This window comes from Protopterus annectens, chromosome 5.part1 (assembly GCF_019279795.1).
Source record: "Protopterus annectens isolate FY-2018-M chromosome 5.part1, PAN1.0, whole genome shotgun sequence".
Classification (NCBI taxonomy): Eukaryota; Metazoa; Chordata; order Ceratodontiformes; family Protopteridae; genus Protopterus; species Protopterus annectens.
The window spans coordinates 756,058,320-756,083,176 of NC_056736.1; the positions used below are offsets into that span (position 1 = coordinate 756,058,320).

Here is a 24,857-nt window from a genome sequence, read left to right on the forward strand (position 1 = left end):
TACATTCCTGGCTGTTCCATTATCTCATATCCCACCATGTCTCATCAACATCTCTTGTACATCAGCCCTGAAATTATCAGACGTAATATACTTTGTTTTTTGCCCAATAGCAAACGTCACCAATGCCGTTGCTGTGTTCACACCCAGAAGTGAAATACTTATTTAATAAATATTCATTGACTGAACATATTAACATGTTCATGTAGTTAATAAATATATATTCAGCAGCTGTTCTACTGATACAAATGGAAGAGGGATAGTAGCTGAGTTTAAGCTTCAGTATTACAATATTAAAGTTTTAGTGAGTTAAATTTGCATATTTCTTCAGGAGGTAAACTGCAGAAAGTCCTAGATAAAAAGAAATAGAGCTGGTCTAGCAGGTTATTGAAATCACTTCATTTTAGTTACTGTATAAGATTTATCAATAAAATCTTACTAGTTGTGTATAGAAGAAAGGCTTTGCCCACTTCCATGTACCTGGTTAATAAAAATGCAATAAGACATAATGACCACAATCTACAAGATTGTGTAGTCACTCCATGTGTGTGCTTTTGCATACAAAGGACCAATATTTCTTTATTCCTTCTAATGTATGAATTAAAAAGTACTTTCCCTGAAGCTACAGTTTTAAATATTTTGCCAATTGCTGATTACCAATGTAAAGAAACATGCATCAACTAATTCAGTAACTCCTTTTTCAGAGCAATATTTCCCCTTATTTGCTTTCATTCAAATTTATATATGTCCCTAGTACTAATTTAAACAATGTTAATTAAGTAAAATGTAATAATGATAATTCTCTTATATACGAGACAACCAACAGGCTGTTGAAGGGTTTTAGCAGAATTACAGTTTGCACAGTACTGCAGTTCTGTGAAGCAGTCCTTTAACCATAAAATCCTTTTAAACCAGCATGTAGTTGTAACTGCTCCTTAATTAAACCATCTTGCCCTTGGTTACAACAGCTTAAGTCCCCTACAGAGAAAAACATACTACAATTTACTATTCCCATAGCTATCCAGTGTTATTTTTTTTAATTAGTCCACTATTTTTAAACGAAATATTGGTGATAGTAAACTGCGTGGCATAATGTACTTCTGGTATCGAACATTTATACACAAGCACGTCATTGACAATCCTTGATTTACACATATTTCAGTCATTACAATCATCACAGCCAGATCCCACCACCTATCTACTCTTCTCTGCTGTTCACAACTTTTCTCTAACCTGCACAAGTCTGATTTACATCTACCTGATTCCTGCTATAACAAAATAGCAACATTTGCTGCTAATATACCCAACAGGACCCATCACTACCTTGCTCTTCAAATGTTACACTGGCTTGAATTTCTCAATCTTTTATTGGTCAGTCAGCTCACCACTGCCCACTGCCCACTCCATTACCCACAAACCTGAAAACTGCCCTGCACTCTCCAACCTGGTGCAACTAAATACCAACCCCCAGGACCCTTAGATCATTCGATAAATTTAAAGTCAAGGTTACAAAGTCCCATAATGACTTCAGTGACTCTCTCTTCTCCTTCAAAGCAGTCAAATAGTGGAACCTATTACCCCAGAATATCCTACAAAACACAGATCGTCGTAGCTTCAAAAACTCCTAAAGGAATACCTTACTCAACAATGGCTGTGCCCCGGTAATACTCCTGGCTAGTTTCTCATGCCTTAGATCAAATGTTTTCTATTCTATCTTCTTGTCTTACTTCTACCAAATGAAAATACCACAATGGTTTTTAGTTATATATCTAATGAGTTTCATATTACTGTCTGTAATAAGGCTTAAGAAATGTAATGTTTTGTGTTTTACATTCCTCTTTTTGTAAATTGTGATTGTTGGCAATTGTCAAACTTTATGTATATTGTTTGTAAATCTTGGAGAACTGTATGTAACTTTTTTTTGTACTATTATTATGGAGCTTATCTCCCCAGGTCTTCTCTGAAAATGGACTACTTGCCCAGCCGGACTCTACCTGGTTAACAAATGTAAAATAAAATAAAATAAATAAATAAAGTTTTAATGTAAACATTATGCATGACACATGCTTGCATATCTGTCAATCAGTCTTCGTTTTAATATGTCAACTCATTAGCTGTTCCTAGTTAACATAATTACACGTGTGTGTGTGTGTCTTTCGACTTTTCCTGGTTAGGGGTCGCCACAGCGGAACTCCGGTCTGCTAATGATTGGCAGTAGAGTTTTACGTGCTGGCTTGCCGGGCCTAATGCACAACCTTCAACGAAGGAACACCCGTTCACGCATGTCGCCATACAGAAGACGCTCTAACTGAGAATCGAACGAGCAACGTCTAACTGTGAGGCGACAACGCTACCGCAGCACCACCACCGCAGTCTAACATAATTACACTTGTACCTAATTCATTTCATTAATTATTATATTCTTCATCCCAGGGTCATCTGAAACGAACTTGATAAATAAGCCCTTCACGCTGCTGTGTGAGAGGACATGTTGTGTGTAATGGAGATTGTGTATATGATTAATAATACTGCTCAGATTGTTAGGAAGGGACAGAAACACACATGACATAGTTGCTCTTGCAGTGCTACCATAGCCAGTTCAGTCATGTGACAATATCAGAAAGCATGGGAACTTTACTTTGGACAACCCTTAGCCCAGTAGATTCACAAAGGGGGAGAACAGACAGGGGACTTTAGTAGACAGAATGAGAAGAGGTAACAAACAATATTTATTTACATTTTGTTACTGCAATACACAGACTGCTACATGACTCATGTCCATTCCCAGTGATATAACACTCAGACATCATATACAAACTGCACAAAGCCAGAATAAATAGACTGCTATGAGACTGAAGTCCAGTTCCAGTGATATAAGACTCAGACATTATATGTAAACTGCACAGCGCTGGAGTAAGCAGGCCACTCTGTGACACATGTCCAGTTCTAGTGATATAATACATAACATATACAGACTGCATGAAGCCAGATTACACAGGCTGCTACATGACTCATGTCCAGTTCTAGTGATATAATACATATCATATATAGACTGCATGAAGCCAGATTACACAGGTTGCTACATGACTCATGTCCAGTTCTAGTGATATAATACATATCATATAGAGACTGCACAAAGCCAGATTACACAGGTTTCTATGTGACTCATGTCCAGTTCCAGTGATATAAGTAATACACAGACATTATATATAAACTGCACAATGCTGGAGTAAACAGGCCGCTGTGTGACACATGTCCAGTTCTAGTGATATAATACATACCATATATAGACTGCATGAAGCCAGATTACACAGGTTGCTACATGAGTCATGTCCAGTTCTAGTGATATATTACATATCATATATAGACTGCATGAAGCCAGATTACACAGGTTCCTACATGACTCATGTCCAGTTCTAGTGATATAATACATATCATATAGAGACTGCACAAAGCCAGATTACACAGGTTGCTACGTGACTCATGTCCAGTTCCAGTGATGTAAGTAATACACAGACATTATATATAAACTGCACAACGCTGGAGTAAACAGGCCGCTGTGTGACAGATGTCCAGTTCTAGTGATATAATACATACCATATATAGACTGCATGAAGCCAGATTACACAGGTTGCTACATGACTCATGTCCAGTTCCAGTGATATAATAAAACAAAACAAAACCAGGAACAGGTGGCTCCACAGCTCTTTAATAAACAAAATACGGACTATAAAACCAAAGAACACTGGTGGCAAATCAGATAAAGCGCTTTTCATGTAGTATGATAACTAGACTTCTTCAGATAATTGGTAGCAACTCAGGTTCTTCTTAAATACTAGCTGTCCCTTCCTACTTCTTACTTAATTGGATAACAGGGTGTACTTAGCACCTTAGTTTGTAGTGTTTCCAGTGATATAATACTCGGATGTCATGCACAAACTGCACAAAGCTGATAATCATTAGCAAGTTCTGTCAAGATGGTCTCTTTCTCACTCAGTTATACAGGCTTATCTATAATAGTAATAATAATACACTATTTTTTACAGTTTTACCGTATTTGCTAATTTTGACATAGTTTAATCGGCCTAGTGTTTGGTGGACACTTTGGAACTCTGCTGTGGCAGTTATCGTGTGACTGTAGGTAGTTTTACTGCCATTTCGGTATTTTACTTCATTGCTTTCTACTGACCTGCTGTGTGCGGACACTTTGGAACACTGCTGTGGCAGTTATCGTGTGACTGTAGGTAGTTTTACTGCCATTTGGGTATTTTACTTCATTGCTTTCTACTGACCTGCTGTGTGCGGACACTTTGGAACACTGCTGTGGCAGTTATCGTGTGACTGTAGGTAGTTTTACTGCCGGTTGGGTATTTTACTTCATTGCTTTCTACTGACCTGCTGTGTGCGGACACTTTGGAACACTGCTGTGGCAGTTATCGTGTGACTGTAGGTAGTTTTACTGCCATTTGGGTATTTTACTTCATTGCTTTCTACTGACCTGCTGTGTGCGGACACTTTGGAACACTGCTGTGGCAGTTATCGTGTGACTGTAGGTAGTTTTACTGCCGGTTGGGTATTTTACTTCATTGCTTTCTACTGACCTGCTGTGTGCGGACACTTTGGAACACTGCTGTGGCAGTTATCGTGTGACTGAAGGTAGTTTTACTGCCGTTTGGGTATTTTACTTAATTGCTTTTTATTGACCTGCTGTGTGCGGACACTTTGGAACACTGCTGTGGCAGTTATCGTGTGACTGAAGGTAGTTTTACTGCCGTTTGGGTATTTTTCTACTGACCTGCTTTGTGCATCACTTTTCTTGTTTTGGCTTAGCTGTGCATTAAGCAGTTGGATGGTGTATGTAAAGTGAGGCATTGTGCATCCCACAGACACAAGTCATTGGAACTAAACTTTGACTAAAGCCTTAATGCTTCTACTTCATTCACCCCTTCCCCAAAAAATCAGCAATCCTAAATTGGTGCTACACAGCTGCTTAGCCAATGCCTCAGTGCTGCACCTACACATTCACTGCTTGGCTACCTAAAGACCATGTCACAGGCAAAGCAGCACCTTGGCCCTTGCTGTCCATACCACATTCTCCCTTACATCTATCTAGGCAGGGCCGCACAGGTCCTTGCTAATACAGGGAGTGGCCAGAATACAATTTACTGATGCATATTATCATAGGCTCATAGGAAGTTACTAGGCTATTGGCCCTGAGGCTCTTACAAGCCTAGCCAAGAATTTAGCCCATGTTCCAACAAGTCAGGACACAGGTCAAATCCCAGGGATGTATTTTCTGTTCCCCAGTCAATTATCCAGGTTGCGCTTTAAAAGGGTTAATGAGGTACTTGCTTGATGTGGCGAGGGAGTCTATTCCACAGAAGGGGAATCTCTGGGACACAAATCTGTCCCATCAACAAGTCCTATTGATGTCACAGACTAGGTTGAGGTCATGCATGTGGTTTACTTGAGTGGAACTTGACTAGCGGATATGCAGCAGCCCCATCAAGGTGGGGTCTGAGATTGCTTTGTATGCCAGACAGAAATCATCTCTGCAGAGTCTGTAGGAGACTGAGTAGAGGGACAGGGCATTTAGTGCATCTGTGTATGGTAGATTTTGAGGCCCTAAATTCTCCTGGTGAGGAACCTCTGTGGTCTCTCCCGCTGCTGCATGTATTCCATTCTATATTTTGTAAACCCCTTAAGTAGGTAGTACGTTAGTCTAATATAGTTAAGTTCCCTGGTCAGCATAGCACAGAGATGATATCATTAAGTGACCTGGGTCTGCAGACTGGCTCACCCTCAGTCCCAGCGTAAGGTACCTTGGGGCAACGTTTGAATTGTTTAAAGCTCACTGAACCACTTAAATCTCTTCACTAAAGTCAACATGTGAGAGGTGCAAATACTTGATTAATTTAGAGACTAGCCTTGTATGTAAATATACACATAGTACCCAAGAGATTGTCATCACCATACCCACCTTGCACCTTCATGCAACTCATCTAAAAATAATTCTGTTATGCTGAGACACTAAGAAGTTTCTTCCTAAGCCGCACAGGTCTCCCAGGTAAAAGGATGACTTTATAAAACCCCAGAAGTAAAATTTAAACTCACAGTGGTAGAGTGCACCTTGGGCCCTGGGCTATTTTCTATTCACACCCCACCCTCCCACAATTTTTTTGGAACATGAATAAATATTCCTATTCTTTTGGATTCATCCCACTAATTTATTAATTATAATACCAATTTGTTAACCAAGGAGGTATGCTGGATAAACAGTCCTTTTTCTGGCGTGATGGGGGTGAGCACTGTCTGGTTCAGTGACTTGTTCAAGGTCACACAGCAGGCAAATGAAGGGGGAGGGAATCCAACCCTGTACCCCAGGAACGACAGCTCACTGCATTAACCCTATGCACTGACTGCCAGGTATCATTAACCCTATACACTGACTGCCAGGTATCATTAACCCTATGCACTGACTGCCAGGTATCATTAACCCTGGGAATCCAACCCTGTACCCCAGGAACTACAGCTCACTGCATTAACCCTACACACTAACTGCCAGGTATTTAAGATTGTTAGAACTGCTGTCATTATATTCCACCACTGTCCATCCCTGTCAGTTCCAGCCAATTGACTGCATATACATCAAATGTTCTGATGTGATAACGTATTCCAACTTACACAAATGCACACTAGTCATGCAAAGCTAGTTTAATGACAGACAGAATCAGCTATTATCATTCACAGGCAGCCCCTGTACCCAGCAGTTATAGCACCACTGTTGACTATATGCAACTCAGACATCCAAAACTAATTGAGTAATCACAGGTATAATGCATCTGAAGTTTGTTCCACAAAGACACATTATATCCTAAATATTGCAACTTATTTCACAAAAGTTCTCACCAGTCCTGCAAAGCCATACTGTTTAAACTGAGCAAACAACAGGGTAAGTTGCTTACATGCACCAACACCCCTATACCCACCAAGTAGTTATTGGCAGTTTGGCTGTGATAAAAAAACAATACCTGTCAGCCTCTTCATGCAAGAATCAGAGATAAAACAAAAATAAGGGATACAGGCCCAGATTCAGAGATACATTACTATTATATATTTAAAAAGTTGCTAGAATGACAGGTTTCGAGTTAGCAGGATTTTCTGAAGGATATAAAGTCTGAAACTCAAGTGTCTGTCATTATGTATTGACTGCAATCCTCAGTTATTTGTCAGAATGTACAAATTATATGAAGAACAGATCAAATATGATGCAAAACTATGACAATCTGTGAAATTAGAAAACAGCTAAGAACTATTTAATTGCCACTTTGCTTTACATCAATAGTCGTCACAACTATTCCAATTTATTTCACTGAAATGCCCATTAGCCCTATAAAGCCAAATAGTTAAACTGAGAAAACAACCCAAGGGTAAGTTACTTTAATTCACAGCCTCCTCCCCTATCTAGTTTTCATGTACATCTCAGCTTACTAAAAACATACTTCTCAACCACTTAGAGAAAGAATCAGAGACAAAGCCAAAAATAATGACAAAGGTCCAGAATTAGGGACAAATTTTATGTATTACTCTCATGTTCTTAAGAAGCTACTAGAATAACAAGTTTTACATTGGCTTGAAGTTTCTGAGGGATTTAAAGTATTAAATCTCAGACTTCTGCTAAGATTTCGTGACTGCAATCCCCAGTGATTTGTCAGAAAACCACACATTTTATGAGGTACAGACCAATGGTAGCATTCTATGAAACCAGGGAAAATTTTAGCTTTGTTTCACGCAGTCACCAGAAAAATAAATATTTCAATGTATTTCATAGTAATGCATACTGGTCCTGGGAAATCAGACAGTAAAATGAGCACACAGCAAAAGGGTAAGTTGCTTTCATTCACAGTTATTTAGTGACTGCCATACCAAAAATATAATGAAAAATCGGGGCAGTCTGAGAAATCAGGAACAGTTTCAATTTTATTTTACATAAACAGTAGCCAAAGAATAACTATTCCAACATATTTTGTACAATTTCACACTAGTTTGTAAAGTCACACATTAAAGTAAGCAAACTAGAGTGGTAAGTTGGCTTCAGCCGCTGCCCCCTCCCATTTAGTGACTGCAATCCTCAATGACTTTTCCAGAAAAGCATAAACCTGATGAGACACAGAGTCACAAAATAATAATTATTCTAATTCATTTCATACAAATATATACTAGTCCTGAAAATCCAGACATGAAAAGGAACAAATTACAAGAGGGCAAGTTGTCTCCATCCACAGCCAGCCCTCCTCCATTTTTATGTTAGCAATCTCCATAAGCTGCCAGATGACAGTAGACTTTATGAGGCTCAGACCAAAAACAAGAGGAAAATCAGAAACAGTTTCTACTTTGTCTCACATATAGACAGTGAACAGTACATAAAAAATGAAAAAAGCATCCCTAACAATTATTATGTCTGGCAACACGTTGATTAAAATAAGTTAACAGAGTTGAACAGAACAAGACTTTAGCAAATATAATTTTGAGTGGCAATGCCCATCCTCTTAAGCTATGTGGGCACCAGGTGACCACCCAAATCTCCCATTTTATAATATCCAAAACACAAGGAGGCAAAAACTGTGTCAAAACAAAAACTAGTAAACAGCAAAAACAGCACAGAAGAGGTCAAAAAACAAAAAGACTTCAATCCAGCGTGGACCAGGCAGCAGTTTATTCACAGAATATATTATTCTGTCAATAAACTGCTGCCTGGTCTACGCTGGAGTGAAGTCTTTTTGTTTTTTGACCTCTTCTGTACCATTTTTGCTATTTTATAATATACTGCTCTAACCTCATTGTTGTCATCAGTTATCACCAACCCGACTTCCAGAAGTCATTGCAGCAGCACGTCTGAACACTTAAGACATTACAGGGCAGCCAGTACATAAGGAAATGGTCCAGTCATAGGTGATTCCACAGTCAGACATAAGGAAATGGTCCAGTCACAGGTGATTCCACAGTCAGACATAAGGAAATGGTCCAGTCACAGGTGATTCCACAGTCAGACATAAGGAAATGGTCCAGTCACAGGTGATTCCACAGTCAGACATAAGGAAATGGTCCAGTCATAGGTGATTCCACAGTCAGACATAAGGAAATGGTCTAGTCACAGGTGATTCCACAGTCATACATAAGGAAATGGTCTAGTCACAGGTGATTCCACAGTCAGACATAAGGAAATGGTCTAGTCACAGGTGATTCCACAGTCATACATAAGGAAATGGTCTAGTCATAGGTGATTCCACAGTCAGACATAAGGAAATGGTCCAGTCATAGGTGATTCCACAGTCAGACATAAGGAAATGGTCTAGTCATAGGTGATTCCACAGTCAGACATAAGGAAATGGTCCAGTCATAGGTGATTCCACAGTCATACATAAGGAAATGGTCTAGTCATAGGTGATTCCACAGTCAGACATAAGGAAATGGTCCAGTCATAGGTGATTCCACAGTCATACATAAGGAAATGGTCTAGTCATAGGTGATTCCACAGTCAGACATAAGGAAATGGTCTAGTCACAGGTGATTCCACAGTCATACATAAGGAAATGGTCTAGTCACAGGTGATTCCACAGTCAGACATAAGGAAATTGTCTAGTCATAGGTGATTCCACAGTCAGACATAAGGAAATGGTCTAGTCATAGGTGATTCCACAGTCAGACATAAGGAAATGGTCTAGTCATAGGTGATTCCACAGTCAGACATAAGGAAATGGTCTAGTCACAGGTGATTCCACAGTCAGACATAAGGAAATGGTCTAGTCATAGGTGATTCCACAGTCAGACATAAGGAAATGGTCTAGTCATAGGTGATTCCACAGTCAGACATAAGGAAATGGTCCAGTCATAGGTGATTCCACAGTCAGACATAAGGAAATGGTCTAGTCATAGGTAATTCCACAGTCAGACATAAGGAAATGGTCCAGTCATAGGTGATTCCACAGTCATACATAAGGAAATGGTCTAGTCATAGGTGATTCCACAGTCAGACATAAGGAAATGGTCTAGTCACAGGTGATTCCACAGTCATACATAAGGAAATGGTCTAGTCACAGGTGATTCCACAGTCAGACATAAGGAAATGGTCTAGTCATAGGTGATTCCACAGTCAGACATAAGGAAATGGTCTAGTCATAGGTGATTCCACAGTCAGACATAAGGAAATGGTCTAGTCATAGGTGATTCCACAGTCATACATAAGGAAATGGTCTAGTCATAGGTGATTCCACAGTCAGACATAAGGAAATGGTCTAGTCATAGGTGATTCCGCAGTCATACATAAGGAAATGGTCTAGTCATAGGTGATTCCACAGTCAGACATAAGGAAATGGTCTAGTCACAGGTGATTCCACAGTCAGACATAAGGAAATGGTCTAGTCACAGGTGATTCCACAGTCAGACATAAGGAAATGGTCTAGTCACAGGTGATTCCACAGTCAGACATAAGGAAATGGTCTAGTCACAGGTGATTCCACAGTCATACATAAGGAAATGGTCTAGTCATAGGTGATTCCACAGTCAGACATAAGGAAATGGTCTAGTCATAGGTGATTCCACAGTCATACATAAGGAAATGGTCTAGTCATAGGTGATTCCACAGTCAGACATAAGGAAATGGTCTAGTCATAGGTGATTCCGCAGTCATACATAAGGAAATGGTCTAGTCATAGGTGATTCCACAGTCATACATAAGGAAATGGTCTAGTCACAGGTGATTCCACAGTCAGACATAAGAAAATGGTCTAGTCACAGGTGATTCCACAGTCAGACATAAGGAAATGGTCTAGTCATAGGTGATTCCACAGTCAGACATAAGGAAATGGTCCAGTCATAGGTGATTCCACAGTCAGACATAAGGAAATGGTCTAGTTATAGGTGATTCCGCAGTCATACATAAGGAAATGGTCTAGTCATAGGTGATTCCACAGTCATACATAAGGAAATGGTCTAGTCACAGGTGATTCCACAGTCAGACATAAGGAAATGGTCTAGTCACAGGTGATTCCACAGTCAGACATAAGGAAATGGTCTAGTCACAGGTGATTCCACAGTCAGACATAAGGAAATGGTCTAGTCATAGGTGATTCCACAGTCATACATAAGGAAATGGTCTAGTCATAGGTGATTCCACAGTCAGACACACAGGCTTGCCAAAGACGGTGTGATGGTGAGTTGCCTCTCAGGAACCAGACTTCAGTGAATATCAAGCGCTTTCAAGTCTCTTCATGTAAGATACACCTATAACATGGTTGTTGTTCACATGATTATTCATGACTCATGAACCACATCCCTAGATTATATGAAGAGACACATACTAGAGCGCTCAGACTATAAATTCAAGACTGCTACACAGCTAGTCTTGAAAAGCATCCTACCTCCACAAAAAATGATGCCTCATTATAAACAAAAGATAATTGACTTCAACAATTAGTTCAGCTACTGGTGTCATCCTAGGGTAATCCAATGTGTATCAGCCTGGAGTGACTGTCCTACCCACTTTGCTAGGGATGATCTGCATCTTTTGTCTATAGACAGGTGTTTGTATATTACCTAGAACCTTTATACCCCAACAGTGTCTTTTTTAGACAAGATAAACCTGCTGCATCCATTAATTAAATCAAGTCAGGACATTATAAGGGTGGCAATGCTCAGTGCTACAAACCTGAATAAAAATCTGCCATCCTTAGAAGCCTTCTGAACCCTAGAAAATATAGACATCTGTGTTGTTACTGAAACAAAGTTCCAGCGCAGTGATACCAAACCTTCCCTACCGGGTTAAATGCTCAACAGACTTCAGATTCTCTATGTTGGGTACCTTTGCAACCAGTGGTGTCACTGTGTTCATATACCTCCACGACTCCTTCAGATCTAAACTTATACAAATAGAAAGTGACCAAAATTCTTTCACATCCTGGCAACTATAAGCAAGACCTCTTAGTACTCCCTGATCAACTATGTAAACTCTTCTGTCACCCACAACCCATGAGGTATAACCCTGAGTACTTTACTGTACAATAAAGCACTGCTACACTTAGAGATTTCAATTATTTCTAAGTTAACGTGAATAATTATGGTAATGCAAGGAAATATGTTCAATGCTTCACACAGTGCATTAATGCAAACTCACAAGACTAGACTGTATGCTGCTCTAAAAGACAATCAAATATGTTGGATCTGATCATTGCAAATATAGCATTATTATTCTCTGCACATATAACTAATTCTGCCCTCTTTGCTTAGGTCTGCCCATCAAGCTCTCACAAACCGTACCACCTTCAGGATTTCTCCAAGGAAAATGTACTTCAACTAAATGACAACTGAAGAGTTTAAAGTGTTTCTGTAACTTTGAGGACCCTACAGCATATACTGCAGCATTCACAGAAGATTCTCGTCTCACCTCAATACCTACACCTTAGCCCTGGTCAATAAAAACAGTGTTAAGTTTAGGAATAAACTCTGTTGGTGGAACCTAGCATAAACAAGCTCTACAAGAAGAGAAAAAAACTCTTCTTGCTTAGTAAAAATTACGAATACCCCACACTGCAAAATAAAACTCTGAAAGTTAAATAAAGAGCTTGGAAACAGAATCAAATCAAATCAACCAAAGTCAAGTATAAATTCAAAATTGCCTCCTCTGTCACAGATAATCATAAATATTTCTTTAATTGTATCAGGAACTTTATAAACATCACCTAGCAATATTCAGAGTTGATACATAATGGTTCTACTTGTTCTGTCCCTATGGACATAGCTGGACTATTAGCAGAGAAGTTTAACTCAAATCTCTTCATCTATCTGCACTTAGCCTACACACCCTTGACCCTTTATTGCCCTTCTTATCCAAGCATCACACCCGAAGAAGTCCTAATGCCTGTCTCAGATATGAAGAATACTATCTCACTTGGCCCTATAAGGTACCAAAGTGCTTCTTTGCCAGTATGAAACACTGTTTTACTGGTCCACTCTACAATACGTTCAACCACAACCTTTCATCTGGCTTGGTATCCGAAGCCTGGAGAACTGCAGTGATCATTTCCCTGTACAACAGAAGACCACTCACTGATCCTGGTAGCCCATAAGCCTCACAAGCCTGATCTGTAGAACAACTGAGCACATAACTCTGAACCTTGTCAATATGGAGAGTCCTGTGACTCAAATCATGCAGATTGATAGCCTAAAGTCCCGTGACTCAAATCATGGAGATTGAGAGCCTATAGTCCTGTGACTCATATCATGGAGATTGACAGCCTAAAGTCCCATGACTCAAATCATGCAGATTGAGAGCCTATAGTCCCATGACTCATATCATGGAGATTGACAGCCTAAAGTCCCATGACTCAAATCATGCAGATTGATAACCTAAAGTCCCATGACTCAAATCATGGAGATTGATAACCTAAAGTCCCGTGACTCAAATCATGGAGATTGATAACATAAAGTTCCGTGACTCAAATCATGGAGATTGATAACCTAAAGTCCCATGACCCAAATAACTTTGGCTTTATAAAGGGTACGTAATGTTTGCTTAATCTGGTCAACTTCCCTGAAAAAAGTTAAAAACCACTATGAAATGGCTGGCAGCTCCTGAATGTGCAGCAAACCTTAGCTGGCTATATTACTTTACTAGCAGGGAAGTTTATTGAGCCTCTAAAGTGAAAGATAATAGCTTTCACTTACTAAACTGCTTTCAACAGCTGTAGACTTCATCAGATCAAAGTTAATGCCAGTGTGAAAGTGTCTTTTAACTGTATTCCTCAATTTAATTATGAAATAGTATCCCCTGATTTGGTAGGTTGCCTTTGAGGGTCCTGGTTACCAGCATAGGTTGCACAGGTGTCTCCTACACCTTCCACCCAGAGTAGGAGAGCTGACTGTTGGCTGCTTCATCCTGCCCCAATGACTGACCCTACCACTGCCTTGGACCTGTTCCAAAACTCATGTCACCTGTGACACAGACATGCTACCTTTACATCTCTGGCTTGACAAGGAAAACAAATATTTAGAATAAAAACCACTGTGTGGCACCCTGGTAAAGAACAAGAGCAGGTAAATATACCTGTACGTAAGTGTGTTTCAGACACAGATTCCAACATCAGCTACAAGAGCAGGTAAATATACCTGTACGCAAGTGTGTGTCAGACACAGATTCCAACATCAGCTACAAGAGCAGTTAAATATACCTGTACGTAAGTGTGTGTCAGACACAGATTCCAACATCAGCTAAGGATGCCATGACCCCATCAGTCACACATTATTTATTTTATAACTTGCAGGGTTCTACTTATCTAACAAGTTACATGCTGTTTCTTTAACACACAGGAAGTCAATGGAATTATAGCCTTGTTGTTTCTATGTGCATTTTTTTTTAATTTGGAAATTTTTTACCCTATTTACTCCCGTTGGCAAAACGGAATTCTCTATAAATTACAATACTGACAGCACCCCCCTGAGTTCCAACCCACTGGTGCAAGACTTGGAAACACAGGTTGACAGCAATCTGAATGTTGACCACCAAGTTTCCACAGTGGTAAACAAAGTATTCTACATAGCACACCGCATAAGCATCAGATATCAGATCACTAATAGAGTATAATGCACCCTTTTGCATGTACCTCACCAGACACCTGCAGCAGCTGGAGAGACCTCAGAGGATTCTTACTAAGAAAATACAGGGACTTCAAACCATGAACTACATGAACAGGCTGAAATCCCTGTCACTTTATTCTGTATCTTATAGAAGTTTAAGTTTAAAAAAGACAAACCCTTTTCTATTCTTCCTCATCTCATAGGAAGGATCCTTATTTTGGTAGTCCTCACATACACAAGGACATTTTCTTTCCTCAAGTTAAAGTTCAGTGGAAAGCCAGAATGGGGAATGGCACAAAAATGTCAGAAGAGCTAGCTACAGCTTTGCCCCCAATGTCCCACTGCATAAGCGAATGGGGAAACAAGCAGGCCTACAGTAGATGGAGGCATGATTATCATTGGTGAATGAAGCTCTGAAGACAAGTAATTAAAAACATAAGATTAATACATGTGAGTTACCACTTACCTACAGTGAAAATAGGTTTTCGATATGGCATGAGACCAAAGCTGTACTGGAACACTCCACGTGCATGAAAGAGAGGGAGGGCCACCCCCATTATTTTCTGAAGTTTTTCCTGTGCTCTCCTCAGCCATGTTCCTTTAGGATTGCTCACTTGGTCAAAAACCTCATTCTCTCCAAATGAAAAAGCAGGGACGAGGGGTGTTCTGCAGGTAATAAAACACACAGACATCAACATCTGCTACAAATGAGCAGGCTAGAATATACAACACTTTGCATAATACTGAAATGCAATGACTACACATGTGTTCTAATGTTATTGAAAACTGGGGGGGGGGTTCATAATTTTGTTTACTACTATCTAGTCCAACCCTGTTCCCCTGAGAGTGATACACTGAATGGGCTTCCAACAAAGAAATAATAATAGTAGTAGTAATAATAATAATAATAATAATAATAACAATAATAATAATAATAATAACAATAATAATATTAACAATAATAATAATAACAAAAATAATATTAACAACAATAATAACAATAATAATAATAATAATAATAATAACAATAATAATAATAATAATAACAATAATAATAATAATAATAATAATAATAATAATAATAACAATAATAATAATAATAATAATAATAATAATAATAACAATAATAATAACAATAATAATATTAATAATATTAATAATAATAATAATAATAATAATAATAATAATAATAATAACAATAATAATAACAATAATAATAATAATAATAATATTAACAATAATAATATTAACAATAATAATAACAACAATAATAACAATAATAATATTAACAATAATAATAATAATAATACTATTAACAATAACAACAATAACAACAATAATAATAATAATAATAATAATAATAATAATAATAATAATAATGATAATAATAATATTATAAGAAAATAATAAATTAAAAATAATCACTTCTTAATGAGAAAGGCTTGCCCCCCAAAAAAATCCCCATAATGTATATTGATAAAAAAGGCTTCAATTAAATAGTTTTCAATGAACATAATAAAAAATGCTGAAAAAAGTCTTAACAATTTTCTGTGCCATTTTTATGCTTAATCAGCAGATTAAATAACTTCAAATTCATAAAGACCTATACGCGTGTGTGTTTTGACAAAAGAAATACAGTACTGCTTTATTTTCTATGTAAGGAAAAATACTCTGTCACTATAAAATGTTATTGTCCAGTCACATCTGGCTCTCACATATATAATAGTTTGAAACAATAAACTGGCTCTAGTTATTTTGATAATTTAAATGATTTTCAAGTGTTTTACCAAATGTAATGTGATATGATGACCAGTGTAGGGTAGAAGACATTAGTAAAGAATTGCAATAATTGGTATGAGTTTGCATTAAAATATATTTTGAATGTGTGTATTGCATTTTAATGATGCCTGCTATAATGTAATGTTCTCAATTCAGCTTTTATTATGCTGTCAAACCATAGAAAATATTTTGTACATAGTTCACACTGATAAAATTAAACCTTTTCTGGGTGAGAAACCTCTACAGAGCATATTTATCTTCTGTGTGGAAATAGTATTAGATAAATCTAACTTCCATCCATTTATTAATTATTTGAAAAGCACACAAACACTCTGACAGTTTAGTTTACAAGACTGAGGCAACAGACTGCTACCAGGCTTTATCTTATAGGCGTAGATCTGAGCTGTCAGCTTCCATTCACCTACTGTGTGACTCTGCACAAGTCATTTAAGCAGGCAATATTCCTGGGTCACTCCTGAAAAAATGGCCATTCTGCTTAGTGGGTTTACCAGAAAAGGTCCACTAAAGATTAACATGAGCTTTTAGGGTTGACTGTTAAGTTTTATTAGGTTAAGTTACTTACTTAAATTTGTGCAATATATAAGTAAAGGTTTTGCTTTACTGGAATTTCATTTTGTTAAGTGGATACACCCCACTAAGACTGCAACCATTTTTTTGGGGAGGACATAAAAGAGATCTCTCTCTTCAGGAATACCCATTGCACCATAAAATAAATAGTGAACACTCTTTGAAATGATTCATGGTAAACATATTTGATATGTACACTTTTAAAATGGTTAACTAAAAGAAAACACAGCATAACATATTCACATTATATGCTTAGATAATGTAGTTAATTACAACAGTGTTTATGGTCTGTATAAGAACAGCGGTATGATATATATTACTAGAAGGATTTTGTAAGAGGTGCACAGGTGCTGATAGCCAGAGTCAGTGTCTGTCTTCTGCTGTACAAAGGTGTAGTTGTGAAAGTCCTTCAAAAAGCACCACTGAAAAGAAACATCACAGACTAGTCAGAAGTAAGTGATAACAATGCATTCATAAGTATGAGAACAGTTCCCATAGTAAGACAAGAAAAATAAAATATCTTTCGGACATTACCTGAAATTTAGAAGAAAAGATGTCTTTGACCAAAGAAACCACTGAAGGACAAGAAAAGGCTTATTACACTCTATACAGGAGCCAATAGTTAATTCTAGGTGGGACAGACAGATGGAAGTTTTTAAAGAATTAGTGCTTGAAATGCACAATTAACAGGAAAAGAACATTAACAGTGTTTAGGGGATCCGTATCCCTAACAGGAATTAAAGTGCTGAAAGGAGGATTTAATTCCGTTTTGAATATGCTAGCAACTTCTCCATTTGCAATCTTTTTTAAATTTCTCCAAGTCTTTTGGGTTTCTAATACCATGATGGGAATGGACTCCATTCCTAAGTCAAAGTACAATTAAAGTTCATGAAATTAGTACTGTTTCAATCTTTGATGTCAGCCAAAAGTGCTCTTCGCTGCATTTGCAATGTGCCCAGTAATGACACCTTCTGCAGTTCGTATGGAGTTACATGTATTGGTAACATATCTAAATACGATTGTAAATTCTTTTTTGTAAGATTGTTGCCCCTACTACTACTACTGGAATTGTCTGGGTATCTTTCTTCCACATTACTCTCATTTCTGCCTGCAGATCCTGATATTTTATGACTTTGTGTCTCTCTGTACGCCAGACACTGTAGTCACTAGGTGTGGCGATTTCAATGATCAACGCTACTCTTGTCTTCATTTCATGGACCACTATAACCAGTTTTCTAGCATCTATCTTCTGATCTGTTGGTAATGGGTGATCCCATGTGATATAAACTTCATCAATTTCTATGATGCTTTGTGGCTCATGTCTCGCCACATTATTATGCCTTTCAGTATATGATCCTTCAGGTCTATATTGAATCAACGAATGTTGATTCATCTACCCTAGTTAACCGAAAACTGACAATCCTGAATACTCGTTACAGCGATTTTTTTTCCCAGGGAAAAAAATCGCTGTTCCACAAAAAAAAAAAAAAAACTTAAAACAGTATTTAATATTGTGGGGGGCTGTGCCCCCCACACCCCCCTACTTAAATATACCAACTCTGAGATTGCACCACAGTTGAGGAAATGGCAAACTCCCAAAACTGGCCCAGCAATTTTTTCCCTGGGAAAAAAATCACTGTTCCGGGTGTTCGGGATTGCCAGCTTTCAGTTAACTAGGGTTGATGAATCAGCATTTGCTTTTTTAAGTGTTCACTGATTCAATGTAGACCCAGTCATTCTGCCATTAGTAGGTTGCAACCAGCAATGAGGTGTGCAACTGCTTCCAATTCAGTTTTACAAAACCTATATTTGTCTGTTTCTCCCACATGTTCAATGGACTTTATAAACCAACGTGTACACAGCTCACTGTGTCTTGGTTTGAATTTGCCTCTCCTTAAGCATTCCTGTGTTTGTTCCTGATCAACATGAGGTTCTTCTTTACTTGCAACTATATTTATGCATTTTCCACATTTCTTGCCTTCTCATCTAGTCCTTCACCTTATATTCTTTCTTTTATTTTTTGGCATTTTCAGTTGCTGCCTGATTTTTATCTACTTCTGGTTTGATTTCCATTCCTGTTTGATGCCGACATGCTTCTGCTAGATTAAGCAGAGAAGTCATCCTAGATTTATTCTCCTCATCTTTCAAAACTTTTACTATGTTTGCATCTTGTGAGGTCAACAGATATGTGTGGAGTCCCATGAATGCAGATCTATACATTTAATCAATTTTGAGAAGGTCCATCCCTCCTTCAGAACGGAGAATATATAATCTTGGTATGCACTAATTTTTATAAATCATTTGGTGACCATGAAGCATCCTTCTTGTTTTCCACCCAACACATTTTGGGACCAGTCAATCACTCCAAAACTGTAAGTTGGGACTTCAAGAGCAAATTGGTTTGTACCTTGGATTTTGTTACTAAATGTCAGTGCTGTTTGTAGGATTAATTTAAGTCTTCTGATTACTAAGTTTTATTCACATTCCTTCATGTTTTATTGTTGATCCTTCATCAATTCCCAAATATTTATACACTCCTTCTTGCTCAAGTACTTTTATATCACATTCTTGTCCCAAACTGATGTTTCCCTGACGTTGCAGTTTTCCTGCTTTAAAGGTTGCTTTTTCACATTTATCAAGACCAAATGACATTCTTGTGTCATCTGAAAAAGTTTTGATAACTTGCAGTTGTGCTTTCAGTTCCTCATCTGATGAGCTATACAGTTTTAAGTCATTGACAAAGAGAAGGTGAGAAGTTTTTACACTTTGTTGTTTTCTAGGAATCAGATTGTAGACATGGCCTAAGCTGTTAAGTAAACAGCTTAATGGGTTCAGGGCAAGGCAGAATAGCAACGGTGACAGAGAGTCACCCTGAAATATCCCCCTTTATCTCTGGGATAACAATTTGTCCTTTATCATGGCTTAATTGCAAAGTGGTCTGTCACTGTTTCATGGTCACAGTAATATAGTTGATCAGTGTAGGGTGTATCTTATACATTTTTAAGCACTCTTTTATCGATGAATAAGGGATACTATCAAATGATTTTTTGTAGTCAATCCATGCCATACTTAGATTCTTCCCCTTTTTACAGTTCTCCACTATGACTTTATTTAACAACAAATGATCATTTGTTCCATATGACTTTCTTTTATTGCCCTTTTGTTCTACTGCCATAACTGAGTTTTCTTCTAAATGACTATAAACTCTGTTGGCATCAATTCTTGTGTATGGTTTATACGTCATCGAAAGGCAAGTTATTGGTCTATAATTTTTAGGGTAGCTTGCAGGTTCACTTTTAAATAGGAGCATTGTTTTGCCTATTGTTAGCTAGGTTGGTGTCTGTTTGGGATACACATATAAATAGTTCTTACTCAAGGCTAAATCTTTGTGCAAAGATGTTAATACTTTTAAAGAGCAGTTAGGCACTACATCAGGGCCTGGGGTTTTTCCAATTAGAGGCTTTTCTTAACTTTGTTTCAATCTCTCTAGCTGTTACTTCACCCCATTTCATATCCTGTAATGATAAACTTCTTATTCTTTCTTTCTTTTGCTTCTATCCATTTATCATCTTTGTTATGTTCCACAGGATCTTCATAGATACTTCTCCAAAATGTATCTATTCCTTCTTTTTTTGGCAGTCTTTCAGTTCCTTTTACCTTGTTTCCCAGTTCTGTATAAAACGTTTTTGGGTCATCAATAAATTGCTTATTTTGCACTTGTCCTTTATATTTATCTTTGTATCTTTTAAGTTTTTCCACCTGTGCTGAAATTTTTAGTTTGTTATTTGCGACAGTGAATGATAGATCCTGGTCTATTCTAATACTGTGCATTGCTTTTATCACATCTATCTTTCTTAGCATTTGTGTTGATCTATTCCCTCTTTTATAATCTTCTAACAGTGACACTTCTTATCTTAATTGCTTTATAATTTTCTCTAGTCGCTATTTCCATGATGGTATTCGATTTCTCCCCTTCCTTTCCCTCACTACCCTGTGTTCTTGTGGTAGAACTTTATCAGTTATTAATTTAGCTGTACAGTACTATATCCTGTTTACTTCTGTTATATCACATGGATCTCTATGGACAGTCCTAATTACTATGTTCATTTGTTTTAACAGACTTCTGACTTTTGGGGTTTTATTGACCTTCTGCAATCTATTTCTTTCATTGATCTTGATATATCTGTCCATGTCTATTAAATCAAGCAATTCTTCTCTTAACTGATTTTCTTCCAAACTGAGGGCACATCCCTTGTTTTCAAATTCGTGCGGGCATTCTATAGAAGGGTCTATAGCATCTTCCTGTGACACAGTCTCATCAACTTCATCCTGTGCCATCCGTTGCTCTGTCATATGGGAACTCACTGGCCTATCACTCCTCAACAGTCACTGCATCAGAGTTTCCTGTTCCTTTCCTTGCTGTCCAGCTTCAAGTGAATGTTTATACTGGTTTTCTGTGGAAGGCTTCAAATGCTCTTCAAATGTCACCTGGCCAATTGTTTCCTGTTCCACTGGTTTCCCCTTAATTTGGATATCCATTGCTTTATCCTGTTGTGGTGCTTTCTGAATTAGATTTTCTACACTAAATCCTTCACTTTGCAGGTACTCCATAACCTCAGTTTCTATTTTTTTAAGTTCCCCATTACTAATCTCCTTTTCTACGTTTCCTCTTTGTCTTATTTTTTGTATTGTAAAGTTTTCCATGTCTGGATTCCTTTGCCTGTATTTCTCTTCAAATCTCTTTAGTGCTGTTCTTTTTGTATTGGTTAGTTGTGCTTTTTCCTTTGCACCAATATTACACCATATTAAATCTCTGTTTCTTTCTCATGTCCATATTTCTTCTTCAAATGTCTCCTGATCGTTCTGTTTCTCCCTGCTTTGGGGACTCACTCCATCCTGCTGTGATGTAACCTGTGTGTTAGACTTTCTAAATAAAATCCTTCACTTCACAGGCACTCCATAACTTCAACTTCTATTTTTTTTACTTCTACTTTACTAATCTTCTTTTCTAAGTTCCATCTTTGTGATATTATTTTTTTATTGTGAAATTTTCCATATCTGGATGCTTTTGCCTGTATTTCTCTTCAAATATCTTTGGGGCTGCCTTCTTTATATTGATTAATTTGGCTTTCTCCTTTGCATAAATATTGCACCACATGAAATCTCTCTTTCCCATGTCCATATTTCTTTTTTATACTTTTCAAATATCTCTTGATTTTGTTGTTTATATTTTCGCACTTCCTCAGATGCTTCTTTTTCCAAGCAGATCAAGATTTCTTGATCTATATACTGTTTCTCACAAATCTGCTGTATTAATGAACACAAATTTTCATTTGAAGCTTCTGACAGTTTTTCTAGTGGAAGTATTTTTCTTTCCTCTAACTTCTCTCTTAATCGTTTTATATATCTTGTGTCTGGAAATTCTAGGCTTTTTGCATAATAGTAACAATACATCATTTTTTCTTATCCTCAGTAGTCCACTTTATCGTCTTTATGGCTCTTCTTTGGCCTATCAGTTTTTGTGATTTTTGTGGACTGTTACTTCCTTCTACAACAGGAGGGCCATCCTCCCCCTGGGCCTGGCCTGGCCCCATTGTAGGATTGTTTCCATATTTTGAGGATTCTACACTGTCATCTTTTCCAGTCCTGCCACCAGTGCACCTACCAGGATTGGGCACTTTTTTTTTATCTTGGGTCTTGTGCACCTAGCTATCCTTTTTGGTTTTTGACCTACTTCTGTCCATGATATATGCTATATAAATACAGTCTATATATCAGTGTCACCTTGGTGAGATTTTGTGAAAACAGGGTCCACCTTGTGAAGGTACTCACCAAGACTTGAGGATGAATTCAATTTCAGCAATACTACTACTCCTCTCCTTTGCTTACTGACATTTCATCTCTCCATTCAGACACCTCTCCATTTGGATCTTTGCGATCCAGTGTGGGTGTGGAGATGTTACATGATACTGACATTTTCGCCTGGAATGTTTTGCCACCTGAGCGAGGTTTTGGAGGTAGATGTGTAACACTAGAGGATCTCAGGTTCCTGAGTATGAAATGGAAACAGATATTGATGATCTCATGTCATTAATTACAGTACAGAAATCAACATGCAGTAGTGATCTACAGATAGCAGTACAGCTTGTAAGATGATGTAGGCTGTTTCAGAGATGGCTTTTGAATTAATAAGCTTTACAAAGCAGCCCCAAAACAAATCTGATACTGGAGTGATAGCTGACTTTCAAACTTTGCAAATCATCATTATTTGGCGAAGTAAGAAAATGAGAACAGCTGTACCAGCGCTATGTTCTGTTACGGACATTTGTTTTGGCAGTTGTTATGAACAGACTGGCTCTTGCCTTGAGAAAGTTATAAGCCTGGAGATTTAAATGTGAAGACCACTTCTGTATCACTAATCTATGGTTCTGACTTCTAGATCTTGAGGATAATCTGCTGCAAGATATTTGCAACCAAACGACAGAAGCAGGGTACCTAAAAGTGATCCAGCGATCTCTTATGGATAGCACATGTCTATGCAGTATTATTTAAAACTAATGAGAACAGCACCAGTTCTAACATCGATCCCTGAAAGACAGCCATAGTGTTGCTAACGTATCATTCATTAATAAACACAAAAGTACAGCCCATAGCATTGATTCCTAGGTGGCACCGACAGTAGACCTGTATGACATTTATAGATCATAATCAGAGTGGCCGCAGCAATGAACCCCAAGGGGCTACCACATTTCATTCTTAAATGATGATTGCTGCATAAGTATCCTTTTAGGGATAACTGCAGTGCCTTCATATATCATTCCTAAATAATGGGAATAATAGTGTCTTAAAGATATCCATAGCACTTTGATACATCATTACAGATATCCAGAGCACTTTGATACATCATTACAGATATCCATAGCACTTTGATACATCATTACAGATATCCAGAGCACTTTGATACATCATTACAGATATCCATAGCACTTTGATACATCATTACAGATATCCATAGCACTTTGATACATCATTACAGATATCCATAGCACTTTGATACATCATTACAGATATCCATAGCACTTTGATACATCATTACAGATATCCAGAGCACTTTGATACATCATTACAGATATCCATAGCACTTTGATACATCATTGCAGATATCCAGAGCACTTTGATACATCATTACAGATATCCATAGCACTTTGATACATCATTACAGATATCCATAGCACTTTGATACATCATTACAGATATCCATAGCACTTTGATACATCATTACAGATATCCAGAGCACTTTGATACATCATTACAGATATCCATAGCACTTTGATACATCATTACAGATATCCAGAGCACTTTGATGCATCATTACAGATATCCAGAGCACTTTGATGCATCATTACAGATATCCAGAGCACTTTGATACATCATTACAGATATCCATAGCACTTTGATACATCATTACAGATATCCAGAGCACTTTGATACATCATTACAGATATCCATAGCACTTTGATACATCATTACAGATATCCAGAGCACTTTGATACATCATTACAGATATCCATAGCACTTTGATACATCATTACAGATATCCATAGCACTTTGATACATCATTACAGATATCCAGAGCACTTTGATACATCATTACAGATATCCAGAGCACTTTGATACATCATTACAGATATCCAGAGCACTTTGATACATCATTACAGATATCCATAGCACTTTGATACATCATTACAGATATCCAGAGCACTTTGATACATCATTACAGATATCCAGAGCACTTTGATACATCATTACAGATATCCATAGCACTTTGATACATCATTACAGATATCCAGAGCACTTTGATA

At 37.6% G+C, this 24,857-nt stretch overlaps 1 protein-coding gene across 1 annotated transcript in view; it reads right to left on the reverse strand.

Annotated features, from left to right (window-relative positions):
* MOGAT2 (monoacylglycerol O-acyltransferase 2) overlaps positions 1-24,857 on the reverse strand; it is a 568,357-nt gene that overhangs the window by 63,543 nt on the left and 479,957 nt on the right. The window contains exon 5 of the mRNA XM_044073398.1: positions 15,095-15,294. Within this exon, the coding sequence (XP_043929333.1) occupies positions 15,095-15,294 (200 nt within the window). The remainder of the gene's footprint in view (positions 1-15,094; positions 15,295-24,857) is intronic.